The following is an 18121-nucleotide window of genomic DNA, read 5'->3' as shown; positions in this document are numbered from 1 at the left end:
CATAATTCATTCTGGAAATAAACTACTTGCATTGCAAGACATCGCTCGTTTACCAAGTTAAAATGTTTTATTAGGTTGGTGCAAACGTAATGGTAAAAACTGCAATTACGTTTGCACCAACCTAATAGAAATGTTTGCTCGTCTTGCAGAACACTTGCAAATCAAGTTACTCGCAATCTGAAGTTTTACTGTATAACTTATCAAAACTTGTGGGATATAGCAAAAGCAGTGATCAGAAGGAAATTTATAGCAGTGAATGAATATAGTAGAAAAGAATATCTAAAGTCAACAATCTTAAGCATCCACCTCAGGAAACTAGAAAAAGATACAGGCACGTGTTGTGAACCCATCATTGGCAAGGCAGGTGGAATTTAAGTCCAAGTTTGGAACTTTAATTGAGGCTTTATCTGTGTGTTGTGGGCATAAGCATTGACACCTAACAAAGGTAGAACTCTATTAGGGAGAAAATGGTGAATGGATGCTAAGAGGCTATTGACACTATTTACTACCCATACTATTTTGCATATATTGCTACCAAATTTTATTCTGCTATGAAAGCAAAATTTGATTAAATTATCAATTTATAAATTACATACAGGGAATTTTGTAATAAAGGTTATGTCTTTTTTTATTCACCTCAATGTTTTTTAATTCCCATGGATTATTTAGAAGGGCGCTGTGTAATTTAGAACTCTTTTGGAGATTGTTTTCCCATTATGTTATTGTCATGTTAATGATTTCTAGTTTGACCTAGGTATGATTACAAAGCATATTTTATATGGTTTTACTTACTGTTGATATCTTAGTGCTTCATTTATGACCCAAGGTGTGGTCTGCCTTGGTGAGTGTTCCAAACATGCTTGAAAACAATGTGTATTCTGTATTAGTTGGTGGTACTGTTCAGTTCTATATAGTTGACTTTTTTTTTTTTTAGTTGTTGACTTTTTGTCTAGCGGTTCTACACGTTACCTAGAGAGGCATTGACGTCCCCAACTATAATTGTGGGAACTGTGAATTTGCTATCTTTTTTCACTTCTGTTAATTCTTCTTCATGCATTTTGCAGCTCTATTGTTTGGTGCACATTCATATATTGTTATGTTTTCTTGTGATCTGATCCTTGTATCATTATGCAATGTCCCTGGCAATTTTCTCTTGTTCTTGTCAGCTTTGTCTGATAATACAGTCACTCCAGCTCTGCAAGGTATTATCTTTTTCAATTCTTTTACCTACCAATATCACTATACTTGAAGTGAATTGCTTGTAGATAGCATATGGTTGGGTCATGTTTTATTTTTCTTTATCCATTCTCCCAATCTATCCTTTACTGCATTTCCCCATGTATAAGACGCACCGTTTTTCAAAAAAATTTGGGGTCTAAAAACCAGGTGCATCTTATATAGTGGTTGTAGATTTTTTTACTTGCATTTCCTGCTGAGGACGAGGCAATATATGAAGACAGTGATTCGTCATCAGAACCACATATTGAGAACCACAGCAATGTTATAAATTTTGCTCTTAACTTTTAAATAATAAGCTCAACATGTACAAACCTGCTCATTTACTCAACATCCAATCATCCATGAGTAAGTTAACCACTGTCTCATACACTACAAATTCTCCACGCCCATCCATCCATAGTGATTCCTGGAATTGATTTGACACTCGTTTCTATTATATTTGGGAAACTCTCCAGGGACCTGATATACCTCAAGGCCCATCCTCTGAGATCTATATTCCATTCCCTTTCCTTTCCTTTCCAACTCACTCGTGCTGATTTGTCAGTATTTACATTGATTTCAGGAAGCGGTTTCCCCCACTGGACCATAAGCTTCTTGGTGATGGGTTTCTATTTTGTACATTCCTCTTGGGCCTGTTCCCCTGAATGATAGATAACTCTACGAATTCACTGCCCTCTCCATGTCTACGGAGTTTTAAAAAATTCAGCTATCTATGCACCCAACAGATCCCACACAAGTTTTCCACAAAACTTCCTATGCAAACATCTCACAGTAGCACCCAAAACACCTGCCCATAAGGCACTTGTGAACGTGACTTGTTCCAGAAAAGCAAAAATGTTGACGTCAAAACTCTTTAACCTTAAACAGTTTGCTCGAAAAAACTCTCCATAACATCCTTAGAAACCACTTTGTTCCAAATGTGTAGCCATGCAACTGTCAGATGTCCTTTCATAACTCCTCTGTGAATCCACCCAACAACACACACACACACACACACACACACACACACACACACACACACACACACACCCTTTCACACAGCTAACATACTGGACTCAATTATCCCATTTTGGAACAGGAATAATTTATTTCTATGAATATGATTTTAAAAATAGTGATCAAAATTTTCTCCATATCAGGAAAAAAACCCAAAGTAACAAATACATATGTATGAGTACATACACATACACACACACACACATATAATTTTGTGAATATCTATAATTTAGTTTTTAACTTTTAAATGATAGTAGGGGAGGACTCAATGCCAAAGTTCATTTCGATCAAGCTTTTCCAGGTCAATTAGTTTAGTTTCTTGTGAACACAAATCAAGCTTGCTCCAGCTCCACCAGGACTCCACCGCAGTCTTTCGGATGGAGGAAAATCACCGGTTTTCCGTGCGCTCCTATTTTGGCCTCGTCGCTTAGACTACGGATCTTCTTTTCTTTCAAATCCATCACAGCTGCATTTATATTATCCACCTGGAGAAAAGGAAATAAATAAGGACACATTTGAGATCATGATAACATCGGGCGACTTAGAAGAAGCTTTGCAAGCTCATGCGGTCTTTCTATAGGTGGAACACCATTCTTAACCCATCACAAAAATCAGCTCAATATTTCCAGAGAAGGAAAAGCATTTGCTACAAATTCCTAGGTGAGCAACCACATGCTTCAGAATTTTCATTGTTAGCCCTTTCGCCACGATGGCTGGATATATCTGAATAAATATATGTGAAATTTTTATACATAAAAATGTCATTTATAAAGCAGCTCAAGTTATTGTTAAATGAATAAGTTAGTCAAAATATCAACTTTTTGTTTTTTGTGGATTTCTGACACATTTTGAAAAAAAAACTTGAAATCAACGCGAATTAATAAACATTTCTCGTTAGAACCCAAGTAATGTATGCTACACTTTATACTGTTTTCTTCTAGCAATACTATTGGTGACACTGCACATACTGTGTTTTCCTAAGAGCCTTGGGTTCCTCACCTCTAATAGGGAGATGAGACCTGCTATATAAATGGGCAAGAAATTAAAATGAGATCACAGAGCAGAAGCTCTTAGCATAGTTTTTAATAGGTACTCAACAAATATGACTGCCTCCCTGATCTCCAAACCTTGCACCTGCCAAACTTCCTGGTTATCACTTTTGAAATTAAAACTTCATATACATGAAATCACTAATCAACTGTCAATGAAATGTTTTTCTCCATTCTAAAAAGCCAAACATTTATAATTTTGCAACTCTCTTCTAAATCCTTTCTAGTTTCTTCATATTTGTTGGCAGTCAAGGAGTAAAATGTGTCTCTATATACTTATGGAAAAACGATTCTCTTCTATCTTAGAAAATTATCCTTGTAGACTGGGAACCCATTAGATGGACAGAGGTGTAACATGAATGCCCACACTCCGAGGCAGTCATAGATCACCCTGGAGTTTAATGCTCAGTAGCATTCCAAACATTTAAAAAAAAAAAAAGCACAGAGAATAATATAACACCCATGCCATGCACCCAACATACAGATTCAACAAACGTTCATATTTATACAGTCTTATTTTCAAAGAGCCAAGGATTATACACACTGGATTCTAAAACTGGTTAAACAACCGACGAGGCCACTAAATGTTACTGTAAATAAACCATGATTTCTTCAAACAACATAACACTCTACTTGTTCATTCCTGATACGGTTTCCTTTAAAATCTGACGGAGCCACCAAAGTCGTGCCCAGGCTGTGACCATGGCCATTTCATGCTCCCTTGTCGTCATCTTTTTCAGAACGGTAGGATTCTTCCTGACGTTGACCTTTTCATATCCGGATATAATGAATTTCATTCTATTGAATTTGACCTCTTTTCCCATTTTCTCGAAGTTAGTCTACATTCAGTCTTTCCATTTGAAAGTAATTTTAGAATTACACAGTACATGAACATTTAAACAAACAGATCCAGCTAAGTACCCCTTGACGAGCACTAATATAATTTCCCTCTCCAGAGGTAACTACTGTACTCCGTTTGATATATGTTCTTCCAAATCTTAAAATATATTTATAATCCTTACCCATTGTGAATAATAGTAAAAAGTTCGGCCTTGTCTAAAGAGAGGTCTGGCCTTGACTTCTGGGAGATCATGTCTGTAACCTGATAGGAGTGCCTTTTGCCCTTGATGTGGGAGATAACCTATGGAACCGGCTAGGAGTGTCTTTGTTTAGAGAAGAAGCGATCCAACTGCATCCCCTAAGGTGGAGCTGGCTGTGCCAGGAACCATGTGATTTAGCGTAGGAGCTACGGGTCACATGCTCTCAGCAGTGGCTCTGAAGACTGGGTTCAGCCCTGGGGGCAACCAGTCGACCGGTCAAGCTGAGGATGGTGTGAGCTTCCCTGGCTGGCAACACTCCATGTGTACTGGCACATATCAATGCCAGTGGTAACGTGCCCTCAGGAAAATGGGAGCTTTGAGCTTACAGCCCTCCCAGACTCTGCCCCACGCCTTCCTTCCTTTGATCCTTTGATCTGTATCCTTTGCAGGTCAAGTAAACTGTCACCACGAGTGTAACAGCGTTCAGTGAGTTCTGAGGGCGTGCCTATGAATTACTGCGCAAAGGGCCATTTTGGAAACCCTGAATTTGTAAATGGTATCAGAAGGGAGGGTGTTTTCTGGAGAAGTGCGTGTGCTCTAAACTTTGCTGTATGAATAACTGATATGTATATAAAGTTACATATGAATGATGTTTTCTGTACGCATTGTTTGTATTTCTTTTCTTTTTTTTTTTTTTAGCTGAGCCATCCTGTCACCTGTTGGCTGCTCAGCGGCAGCTCAGCTTGGACCAGGAATCAAACCGGTGACCCTGTTGCTCAGAGCTCACACTCTTGAGCGAGCTCTTAACCAACTGCATGTATTTTCTTTTTTACTTAATTTATCTCAGCAATTTTCCATGTCAGTACATACAGGTCAACAATTTTTTTAACTACCACATAGTGCTCTAAATAAATAAATAAATAAATAAATAAATAGTACTCTAAATAATTAACTACCACATAGTGCTCGAAATACAAAAGGTGACCTAACCATCTCCTTACTAATCAACATTTAGGTTAGAAGAAGGGAAACCTGGACTCTTCTCAATGGTCAGATGCTAAATTGAACAAAGAGAGCTTGGTGATTGACTCATGGACAAGAGTCCACTGGCGTCTGAGGGCATCTGCACATGGCAGGGACCCGAGGCGACAGGTAAAAAACATTATAGCAAAAATTTAAAACTATGGAGGGCAGATCGAGATATTCTAACAAAACTGAGCCAAAGAAAAAGAGCCAAGAGGGAGTGACAGCAGCAATATTTGAAGAGATAACTGATAATTTTCCACAATTGAAGAAAGACATGAATCCTCAAATAAAAGTACATTTGTGAATAAAGCAGGATAAATAAAGACGGACCAATACCTATCCATATAACAGAGAAACTGAGTAACACCAATGATACAGAGAATAACTTAAGAGCTCTCAGGGAAAAACAACAACAATACACACATACACAACCAAATGTTTATGATAACTGTTGAAAATGATTAATCAATCAGACAAAAGATTAAGGATAAAGACGAGCCATGATAGTTTTTTGACTATTCTGGAAATAAATCCCTTACCAGATACGTGATTTGCAAATATTCTCTCCCATTCCGTGGGTTGTCTTTATACAGAAGGTATTAATTTTGATGAAACCCAACTTACCAAGCTTCCCACGTATCACTTGTGCTTTTGGTGTCACATCTAAGAAATCACTGCCTAATCCAAGGTCATGAAACTTTATGCCTATAGGAGTTTTATCATTTTGGCTCTTACATTTAGGTCTTTGATCCATCTTGAGTTAATATTTACATATGGTGTAATACAGCTTTGGTTTTTTGAAATGCTCTATTGACGAGTTTTGAGGCCCTGGCTACAGGATGGTCAGTTTTCCTTCTTGAGCAAATGATTAAATCCACATCCCACTTGCCTTATCAGGCTTGCACACTCCAGGGCCAGTATGTGCCCACCCTAATGCCCCCGAGACAGGCACCAGACAGCTAGGTGCAATCCCTATGCCCACAGAATTATTCCAGTTAACCAATCTAGAGGGAGCCCAGAAACCCAGCTAACCCACCCACATGCCCCTCTAAGCTGCTCCCTACAGTCCCCGGGTGTAACCCCAGGAGGTCAATATGGCAGCCTTCCCTCATATGGAGCTGTAAGGCACAAAGAGCTGTGTCCACCATCTCTCCAAGTGTCACTGTATTGTGTCCTGCCATCAAGTGAATCTTTAAATCATATAAAACAGCTGGCATGAGGGCCGGCCGAGTGGCACACTGGTTAGGAGTTGGCTTGGGACGCCAGCTTTGAGCAGCAGGGTCCCGGTTGGGATCCCACATGAGGGCCAGTAAGCTGCGCCCTCTACAGCTAAGATGCTGAACAACAGCTCGACCTGGAGCTGGGCTGCCGTGAGTCGCTGGTGACGGCGTAGGCTGCAGTGGGGCTGCAGTGAGCTGCCGTCCAGTGGGCGGCGACTGACTGCCTCTCTAGGAAAGACCGCAATAATACCAACATGGGCCAGTGAAGCAACGTCCTCCACAACTAGACTGAAGAACAAAAGGACAGCAACTTATCTGTTCCCCTCCCCCAATTCCCCAATAAAATCTTTTTTAAAAATTAAAATAAATAAATAAAACAGCTGGCATGAGGGACGACTCCCAGCACATTCTTCTGCAGATGGGTACTCCCGTTTGTTGAAATGACTATTCCCCATTGGATGGTCTTGGTACCCTTATTAAAAATCAACTTCCTGTAACTATGAGGGTTTCTGTCTGACTCTTTCATTCTTTTTTTGTTTTTTTAAAGTCCCCATCTCTTGAGTCTCCTGATATCTACAAAGACTAGACAGGCTGCCCACTCTTGCATATGTGAATGCTGCTGGTTCCCACGTCTGGCTATTTGAAAATAAAATTGTTCTAGAGCTTTAGAGGTTTTCCACGCTTTCCTTTAATATACTGATGGCTATGGCACCTTTAAGACATGGCCACCGATTCTTTGGAACTGCTTCATCAAGAGGCATCTGGGACCGACGTCCTCTTCCCTTGTGTCCCGTCTGCCTGGACTCAGAGACAGCAGCAGGGGCTGTGGGGCTTCCAAGGCTATGACAGAAATGCCATGCAGCCCTGCCTGGCTCTGGGGACCCTCACCCTGGCCAGAAAGAAGTCAGTAAGCTACCTGTCCCGTAAGAAGTCCCTCTACCCTTAGAACTACTCTCAGCTCGGGAAGCAACCGAGAGGTCACACGTAGGTGTTCCTGCTGAGGGTCTGGCTGAGTGCCCAGCTGCCAGCTCCTGGGAGAGGCCTGGGGCACCGCCCAGCTGCCAGCACATGGGAGAGGCACGGGGACGCCCAGGCGAGCCTTCCCAGACTGCAGCCCCATGACAGATGTCAAGCAAGAACTGCCCAGCAGAGCCCTCCCCCAAACTCCCAACGCACACCATCCCCAGCAAAATGAAAGTTAATACCCCGACATTTGGGGATAATCTATTAGAAGGCAACAGTAACTGGAATGACCAAAGATGTCTTTTCTTACAGATTCTGTCACTTTTTGTACTTGAAGTGGAAAACAACTTCAGATCCAAGTTACGTCAGCCAGAACAAACGGGGTTAGACTGCGATAAAAGAATGAACCCTGAAATCTCTGTGGCTTCACGCAACAAAAACATATTTCCTGTTCGAGGATAGGTGAGGAATTGTGCTCTATCTGGGAGTTGGGGAACCAGACCCCAGCACTGGTGATGACTTCCTCTCACCAACGCTGACGCAGGTAACGCTAATTCTCGGGTTTCCATCTCACAGCCTATCTTCACTCAGAAAAAGTGTCATCCTGTCCTGGCAACACCACTTTGAAAAATTACCAAGTATGGCATAGACTGGTGGCCTCTGGTACCCAAGTTTTAGCAGGGCACGTCACTGCCTGGCTACACGTGACTAAAAGCTCAGGCCAGCAGAACAGCACCAGAGTGATGTGCGTAATTTCTAGGTTATCTCCTTAAAGGCTCTTGCCCTGTATCCTCTCTCTGCCTTCCCTCCCCTCTGCTGGCAAAGGGTGATGGCTGGAGCCACCCTGTCAGTGACGCTGAGGACGCAGGCCTTTCCCATCAGCCTGGGACAGCTCACTCTCGGACTGAGAAAAGAAAAAGAAAATCTCTGTCTACCTGGTTAAGCCACTTGGCTTTTTACGGTGAGTGGAGAATAATGATGGGGCGCGTCATACTAACACAGCAGGTAACTAACCACTGCTCACGCTTTCTGCTATTGCTCCCTTCATTTCATACTGATTTACATTTTCACTTCCCCTCTTAACCTCTCCTTTTCAATTCGCTGTTACATTACTGAACTTGCACTATGCGTTACTTAACTGAACTTCTAACTCACACCGCGGCTTTCTTTGAAGGTACGGGCTCTCTGATGTAGGATACGCACAGTGCTTTTGGGCGAGGGAGTGAGTTCAAAGGCTGGTTACCCTGCTTCTCATCCTGGGGGTGCTTAGACAAACCCTCAAGTCCACTGAAAGAAAGACTTGCAGCCACAATTACCCTAAGAGAGGGAGAAGGGTGACACATCAGGCCTTGTTTAGCTCCCTTGCCAAACGTCTTAGGGCTCCCCCCCTCAAATTTCAAACTCAGCTCATACAGATGGCAATGGGACACCGTGGCCTACAGTGCAGACCTGGAACCGGAACAGTCTGGTTTGGAACCCCAGCCTCGCCACTTCCTACTAACGTGACGACGGGCAGGTTCACTCCTCGTCTGTTTCCTCAGCTCCCAGGTGGCACCGATAGTGCCCTCACTGGGTAGCTACAAGGCTTCATGAAAACAGCGCACGTGGAGTACTCTGTATGCGGCCAGAGGGCCCTGCCTTTCCACATGCTATCCCCTCGGCCTGGAAGAACTTCCTTGTCTTGTCCGCCTTGGGAACACCTTCAGATGCTTCAGCATTACACAAGCCATCAGTCTTGCCCTCACGGTGCTGCTGAGAAGACGCGCCGGTTAATTCTGCTCGTCACAGCACACTGATGGCCTGTGTGACCGGCCGCTGCTGCGGGCTCGGCCCGCGTCCTGTCCACCGCGGTGTCTGAGTGCTCTGTAGGATACACACTGCATCTCCTCAGGTCTGTCCACAACATGAACTACGTAAATCCGTGAACTCACTCTACAATCAACATGCCTCGCTTCTGGATTAGGAGCGAGGCCTAACTATTAATGATGTCATTCCTCTATCAAAATATTTCATTTGAAGCATAAGTGGTATTGCTGATGTTTCAAAGGGCAGTTATCTGAATATGAACATCGACAGGTAAAGGCTCTCTAATGAGGACATTGTCGTCTAAAATGTCAGGTTTTTCCAGGAGCTTTAGCAGAGGCCAAATGAGAAGGTCTTAAAAATCAGTCAGTCAGGGCCGGCCGAGTGGCACATTGGTTAAGAGCTGGCTTGGGACGCCAGAGGGCCCCGGTTCGGATCCCACATATGGGGGGCCAGTGACACTGCCCTCTAAAGCTAAGATGCTGAATAACAGCTCAACCTGGAGCTGGGTTGCCGTGAGTCGCCGGCAATGGCGTAGGCTGCAGCCCCTGCTGCAGTGGGTTGCCATGGGCTATCATGTGTAGCCAGCGGCCAGCCTGAGTGGCCAGAAGCCGCCATGAACAGCCATCCAGAAGCCGGCGACTGATCTGCCTTGCCCGGGAAGAGCGCAATGATGGTGCCAATTTGGGCCAGTGACACAATGTCCTCCACAACTAGACTGAAGAACAAAAGGACAGCAACTTGTCTGTTCCCATCCCCCAATTCAAAAAAACAAAAACAAAACTCAGTCAGTCATTGAAAACGTATTGCATTTTTGTTGTTGTTGTTGTTGTTGTTGTTGTTTTCTAGCTGAGCCATCCTGCCACCTGTTGGCAGCTCAGCGGCAACTCAGCTCGGGCCAGACTCGAACCGCTGTTGCTCAGAGCTCAGACTCTTGAGTGAGCACTTAACCAACTGAGCCACTCGGCCGGCCCGAAAATGTATTGCATTTGTAATGAGAAACTAGTTATTAGAATTTGAAGGATACAGAATGATTATAAGCATATTTACATGTATATGGAAATTCTTACTTTATAACATCTTTTCACTTCTTCTAATTGCCCTGTGCTACAGAAAGCATTATATTCCTATTACACAGGAGGTCATGTATGATCAAGAAATACAATAGCAAAAACTCAAATCTGTTTTGGCCAACTTCGGTGGCCTTTATAATGGCTGTTGAATCCAGATTTCAATTAAATATATGGTGATGGAAGGAGAACTGATTCTGGGTGGTGAGCACACAATGTGACATATAGATGCTGTATTTCAGAATTGTACACTGGAAACCTATGTAACTTTACTAACCATGGTCACCCCCAATAAACTTTGATTAAAATAAAATAAAATAAACTCTGTTATTATTTGCAGCTTTCTAGAGGGAAAGAGAACACATCGATCAATCCATCCTTGAGTAAGGACCAATAGTGCCATTCGCCTTAAAGAACTTAATAATACATTTCTCATGACAGTGACAATGTGTGGTCCTAAAAAGTAAAAGCTATTTTGTAAAAGAGAAATCGAAAGCACCAAGCATTGAAATGACTAAAATACCTCAATGCAGACGTGATGCATCCCTCCAGCCTTGTTCTTCTGCAGAAAACCTGCGATTGGGCTGTCATTTCCCAATGGGTGAAGCAGTTCTATCTTGGTATTTCCCAGGTTGACAAAGACGACAGACACTCCATGCTCAGGAAGAGGCACCGCCTCACTGACTTGGGCCCCCAGAACATTCTTGTAAAACGCCTGGGCCTTTGCCAAGTCTGGCACTGCGACGGCCACATGATTGAGTCGACCCAGGCTCCACACAGGACCTGCCACTTGATGCGAGGGCTGGAAGGCAGAAAAAGCTCTTACGGTTGGAACTGGAGTTTGAAGTCTGGAAAAAAACCCTGAAAAATGGAACAGCCATTGAGATCCTTCTTTTGAGAATGAATACACTTCTAAACCTAAGTTTTAAAAACCTAAATAAATTATACATGCAACAGTTACTTGTAATACCTATTATTTTTAATCATTGGAATTAATTCAGGGGAGATAAAGGGGGAAACTTAGGTCAAAATTACTCACTGTGCTCTGAAATAACTGTCTGGAATTAAAAAGCTAATTCTGAGCTTTCAGAAGGAAAAAATGACATTTTCCCTAATGGTTTATATTTACTGATCATATTTAAAGGATAGCTGGGTATAATTAAGAAATTACTTGCTATTCTCTGCATTTCACAAAGGGTAAGTTTGATGTGCTAGTGAAATAACATACATTTAATAATGAGAACAAGCCATTTTCTCCCTTATCTAGCACTGCTTTTTTGTCTGATGTTATGTAATGAGTTCATTGAAGCCATGACCAAAAACTGCTTTTTAATGTGTATTTTGTTTGAATGATTATCAACTAAGAAAAACAATTCATTGTTGGGGAAAAACAAGCAAAGCTCAAGAGGGTACCCTAACTTCTGACAATTTCCCGAGACCAGATCTTTTGAAACTGTTTGTTATAATTTTAAAGGATTAGAAGCAGAATGAGAATCTGAAGAGGCCTGCAATGCGCGCTCCTTGGGGGTCACTCTGCGCTCCCAGGCCCCAAACTCTGGAATCTAAGAGCCAGAGTCCCCCCAGAAGGAAAGTTCTATACACATACGGGGAATACATACAAGCTTGTCAAGCTACATCACTTGATAAAAAAGTATGAAATAGCAAACTGAAGAACACATATTTTACACAGTTGGTTTTTGGCTCTTAATGCAGAGCCCTTTGAACAGTAGCTGGTATCACAGAGCTTCAGCTGACATAAAATTAATTCCCTTCTACTGAAAATTTTGATAACAAGAAAAATTAAAGTGACAGTATTTGATTTTATTTAAGACCCTAAACCCACATCCTTACCGAGAGATAAGGGCCCACACAGCCTGTGCTAGGCCTGTCACCTTGTGCTGGGAATGACTTTTTCTCTGACAGGGTCAATGAGCGAATGCTCCTTTGTTTCTGCTTCAAGCGTGAGCATCATAGGGCCAACCTCATTACATCTGTCCTCTAAGGGGACAGGGTTCTCACTACTGCAGCACCAGAGGGCTGTGCATAGGTGAACTGTCCTGTGCTGGCCACTGGGAGAGACCCGTTGGCCACAGGGGACCAACACTCACTATTGAAGCTGATCTTGCTCTGACTCTTCTCTAGGTAAGTTAAGTGCTGTTCCACCCAGTTGGAGACTCCAATACCAAGATGCAAGGGACAGAAGTGCCTAGAGTCCTCCCCTGGGGCTGATAACCAGTACATGGTACTCTGTTTGACAAACCTGATGCATCGTAGGTCAGCCTACTATGGTCTCCTGCTATGCTCTGGCCTGCATTATTGATTACTGAAATACCCAAAGGTTCTCATTGCCAATAGGTTGACACAGCCCTGTTCTATGGATTCATCATGAAATTCAAGTGTATTCCAACCCAGTACACACGTACATAAATGTAGAATTGAAGTAAATTTCCTAAAAAGAATACCTAATCCTCACCAGATGGGATGTGCTCTGATATTTTCTATTCTATTGTATTGTATTTCAACTAAAAAAAAATACTTGTACTACCCACTAAATATCTACCTTGCTAGTTTGTTGTGAAGACTAGATATGTGGTATAAAAATATAATACAGTGCCAGAGCCATTTAATAGGTACACCATGAATTCAGCCATTCTTGTTAATGACATACAACGACTGGTTGCTGGTTGACTGACATGAGGGTTACCTGTGGAGACCAAGAAATGATCTTGAGGACATGATGGTAGTGAATTTTAAAAACACAAACAACCAACAAAATCATTGACCGAACTGCCCATCCCTTCTTTCCTTGCATCTCTATCATGTGTGCAATTTGCAATGAAAGCTCAATATAGAACGTACTTGTATTAAAAAAAACAAAACTATAGATAGGGTCAATAAGCTTTCCTGTAATATGCATATTAAGTCGTTTGCTTTGTGAAATTTCAAGGGTATATGGAATATTGACTCTAGGTATTTCTGAATTCTCCTTATCAGTAGTATCTCTACAAGAGATGGGGCAGCTGGAGTTTCCTTGGCAGGCATCCTACCACCAGCAAAAAAACACAGAAAAAACGTCAAGGGAGCAAATTAGAAGACAGCCAAGTAAAGGTGAAGTTTTACATATGATGCCAATTTGTTTCGGGACATTTCAAAACCTCTGGCCCCAGAAAGGCAGCTCAAGCAACTCATGTCATTGGAAGCCTCACCATAGTTTATCTTTCTCCAAAATTTCCTTATCATTGGGGAGTGGGAGGCAAGAGGACAGTTTACTATTGGGTCTTTGGCAAAGTCAAGATGTATTCTGTTTTTCAAAGGTCATTTATTTATATAAAGAACAAAGATCAGGCCGGCCGAGTGGCATGTTGGTTAAGAGCTGGCTTGGGACGCCAGAAGGCCCCGGTTCGGATCCCACATATGAGGGCCAGTGACACTGCCCTCCACAGCTAAGATGCTGAACAACAGCTCAGCCTAGAGCTGGGCTGCCGTGAGTCACCGGCAGCGGCATAGGCTGCAGCCCCTGTGGCAGTGGGTTGCTATGGGCTACCATGTGTAGCCAGCAGCCAGTGTGAGCGGCCATCCAGAAGCCGGCGACTGATCTGCCTCGCCCGGGAAGAGCGCAATGATGGTGCCAACTTGGGCCAGTGAAGCAACATCCTCCACAACCAGACTGAAGAACAAAACGACAGCAACTTGTCAGTTCCCCTCCCCCTAATTCCCCAGCTCTGTTCCCATCCCCCAATTCCCCAATAAAAATCTTTAAAAAAAAAAAAAAAGATCAATGATATGTTGCCCGTTTTGTTCGATAACCTTTTGCCATCTTTCAGTGAGCTTCATAATTCCTCATTCATAGAAGGACCTGTCTTTATTTGCGAAAAACTGAACAAGGTGCTGATTTACAGCCTCATCTGAATTGAACATTACACCACGCAAGGAGTTTTGAAGAGAGCAAAACAAGTGGAAGTCTGACAGCGCAAGGTCAGGCGAGTATGGTGGGTGTGGCAACACATCCCATCCAAGCTCAAATAATTTTTGATTTTTAAGATTTTTTTTATTGGGGAATTGGGGGGATGGGAACAGTGCTGGGGAATTGCGGGAAGGGGAACAGACAAGTTGCCGTCCTTTTGTTCTTCAGTCTAGTTGTGGAGGACGTTGCTTCACTGGCCCAAGTTGGCACCATCATTGCGCTCTTCCCAGGTGAGGCAGATCAGTCGCCGGCTTCTGGACGGCCGCTCACTGCGGCGGCTGGCCGCTCACGCTGGCTGCTGGCTACACACGGTAGCCCATGGCAACCCACCTGCCACAGGGGCTGCAGCCTACGCCGTCGTCGGCGACTCATGGCAGCCCAGCTCCAGGTTGAGCTGTTGTTCAGCATCTTAGCTGTGGAGGGCAGTGTCACTGGCCCTCATATGTGGGATCCGAACCGGGGCCCTCTGGTGTCCCAAGCCAGTTCTTAACCATTGCACCACTCGGCTGGCCCCAAGCTCAAATAATTTTTGACGGGTGATCAAACTTGTGTGTGGTCTCGATTTGTTGCGATGGAACACAACTCCTTTATAATTAACGAGCTCTGGACATTTCTGGATGATGGATTCATTCAAACTGTCCAACTGCCTACCATACACATTCAAATTGACTGTTTGGTTCCTTGGTAGAAGCTTGAAAAACACGACACCTTTAAAATCCCACCACACTGAGAGCATAACCTTCCTCTGATGAATGTCTGCTTTCGATGTCATTTGAGGTAATCATCACGTCGGGACCAAGACTGTTTGCACACCAGATTGTTGTAACAATCCACTTCTCATCACCAGTTATCAGTCGCTTCAAAAATTTTTCATTTTTCTCATGTTTAATGAGCAGATCACAGATGTTTATACACGCCATCAAATGAACTTTGAGTTCATGCGGAACCCAAATATTAAGCTTGCTTACATATTCCAGCTTCTTCAGGTGGTTGCGAATGCTTGAATGATGGATGTTCAACGTTTCTGCAATCTCTCGTGTCGTGTAACGTGGGTTTGACTCAATCAATGCCTTTATTTTGTCGTCATCAACCTCGGTGGGCCTCCCTGACCGAGGAGAGTCGTTGAGATCAAAATCACCAGCACGGAATTTCATGAACCATCATTGGCACTGACGTTCTTGTAGAGCACTGTCACTGTAAACTTCATGCAACTTTTCACAAGCTCGATGCGCATTCTTCCCTTTATGGAAGTAAAACAGTAAAATATGGCAAAAATGCACAGTTTGGTCTTCCATCTTCAATTTGTTGCAAAATCTCCAAAACTCAACCAAATCCCTCAATTTTTTTTTAGAATGAAGCTAGAACTGTCAGCTGTCAAATTGACATAGCAATAACATGGATGCAAATGACTCTAGTACTTCCAAAAATGAACTAGTGCCATCTGTTGCAAACATGTATCATGACTTTTCCGAAGACCCACTAGAACACTTGGTTCTTTTTCATGTAAAAGAACACAAAATGCACTTAGCATGTTAGGAAAATAGATAACATCTTTATGTAGTGTGAAAACCAAGACTTTCCAGCCATAGAGGCTTATCTTATCTCTAGAAATGTACACTAGTTTGAGAAAGGAAATAAACCTTTATTGGTTTTTTTTGGCCCCTAAGGCATATGTTCTAGGAATAGCACAAAAATATAGTGGTACTGGTGAGAATTCAATAATTCAGCTTCATTAAAATGAAGGGTTAATGATTTTAAAATGGCCAAAAAGCACATGATGAGATACTCAACCTCATTAGCCATTAGGAAAAGGCAAATCAAAACCAAATGAGAGATCACCTCACACTCACAGTGTTGAGGAAAATGGAAGAAACTGGAACCCTTGTACATTGCTGGTAAGAATGAAAAACGGTGCAGCTGCCATGGAACAGGTTAGCAGTTCCTCAAAAAGTCAAATACAGAATTACCATACAACCCAGAAAGTCTACTCCTAGGTACCCTTAATAATTGGAAACAGGAACTCAAACAAAGCAAGTATTATAAGCATAGTATTCTTTTTATGTTTTGATACAAGCATACTGATTTGTAAGTTTTCCAAGTTAAAATTAGTTGCTTATAGGAACTCTAACTCACCCATACTGCTCACAAGTCCTGTTGCTTTAACTTGGGAACTCCTTTTAATGTCATATAGAAGTAGGAACTATATTCATAACCATTCTGCCTTTCAAGAACCTGTAAGCTACTGAGCCTCCCCAATGCAGACATGCCCCAAACAGTCTCAAGGCAGTCTCCCCACTGCTGGGGTTCAGAGTCAGTGGAGGTCAGAATGTCCCGGTGCAACATCTCGCTGATCTGACCTGACCTTCCCAGTAGGCGTCTGTAGGTTTATTTCGTTGTTAGAGTTACACAAAATCACAAATTCTGAAGTGGGACAGGATCGTGCCATAGCCCGGCTCTGCTTATTAGGCTTCAAGGCCATAAACTAGAGATAATAGTAATAGTCCAGTGAGTGCTTTAATCCTCACAATAACTCTATGAATCAGATGTTATTTTTCCCACTTAGAGACAAGGAAAATAGGCCTGATTAAGTCATTTTCTTCAAGGTCACACTAAGTGGCAAAGTTGGGCCTCAAGATCAGGTCTATCTGACACCAAAGTTAATGCTGTCAGATTATGTTTAATTTTCTCATTCCTCTGAAAGTCTTCACCATTCTTTTCTCAATTTTTAATGTTTTGTGTATGTTCTATGAGCCATATCTACTTTGTAAGAGATGGCTTTCTAAAAGATGACTGTTTTGGGCTGGCCGAGTGGCTCAGTTAAGATCCTGCTCAAGAGTGCGAGCTCTGAGCAACAGGGTCACTGGTTTGATTCCTGGCCCGAGCTGAGCTGCCAACAGGTGGCAGGATGGCTCAGCTAAAAAAAATAATAATAATAAAAGATGACTGTTTTATTTTATTTACTTATTTACTTAATTATTTACTTATTGCAAAAGGCTACTTGCAATGATATGTGAGAGAAGACTCTGGCTAAGGAGGGAGGGTCCGGGAGGGCGTGTTATTGGCAAAACTTGAGTATCACCTGTTAATTAGAGATTCATTTTAACGAGCTGTGCTCAGGCTGTTCTATTTTTTCACGTATACGTATCACCTCTTTCAGCTGAAAATGTGCTGAGACTATTATGGTGCACTTCTTTGTATGTGGCCCATCACTTAGCCATGGTGACTTGCCATGACAGAGACGTAAGAAATTGTGTGATTGGTCAGAAAGGCTATAGTGATGGATAAAAAAGATTCAGTTTGAGATGGGACTTCAAAGGATGCCTACAACTGTAACTTTCAACAGGTGGAATAGGGAGCACTTTCTAGGAGAGAAATCTAATGTTATTAAAGGTTCATGCCCTTGAACACTTTGGAAGGTGCTAAGCTGAAGGATTTATCACCAATGGAGACACTCGAGACTTATCACTTGGCACTTGCTTCCTAACAGGGAATTTCAGACAAAGGGAAATAGTTGCCCTCTGATGAGGGAGGAAGGAAAAAAAGAAAAAGGAGAAAGTGGGTGGACTGAGGAGTCAGAAAACTTGATTTTCTGTCATCACCGATTCTATGAAGCCTTTTTTTTTTTTTAAATAGAAGTGTGGAAAACTCAAGGAACCTTCCTAATGCATCTGTTTTTACCGTTCCTGTTTATATACTAGATAAGAACTATATTAGGGCATGCGGATGGGGAAAATATTCCTTTGGTATTATT

At 42.4% G+C, this 18121-nt stretch overlaps 1 protein-coding gene across 1 annotated transcript in view; it reads right to left on the bottom strand.

Moving 5' to 3' along the window:
* Positions 1-2409: 2409 nt before the first annotated feature.
* MCEE (methylmalonyl-CoA epimerase) overlaps positions 2410-18121 on the bottom strand; it is a 16921-nt gene continuing 1209 nt past the window's right edge. Inside the window, exons 3-4 of the mRNA XM_019625150.1 lie at positions 10930-11267; positions 2410-2720 (exon numbers count right to left, since the gene is read on the bottom strand). Coding sequence (XP_019480695.1) covers positions 2568-2720; positions 10930-11267 — 491 coding nt within the window. The 3' untranslated portion in view covers positions 2410-2567. The remainder of the gene's footprint in view (positions 2721-10929; positions 11268-18121) is intronic.

Source organism: Hipposideros armiger, unplaced genomic scaffold, assembly GCF_001890085.2.
Source record: "Hipposideros armiger isolate ML-2016 unplaced genomic scaffold, ASM189008v1 scaffold_617, whole genome shotgun sequence".
Taxonomy (NCBI): Eukaryota; Metazoa; Chordata; class Mammalia; order Chiroptera; family Hipposideridae; genus Hipposideros; species Hipposideros armiger.
Note: the sequence above shows the minus strand (reverse complement) of the source record. Positions and strands in the feature narration are given on the sequence as shown.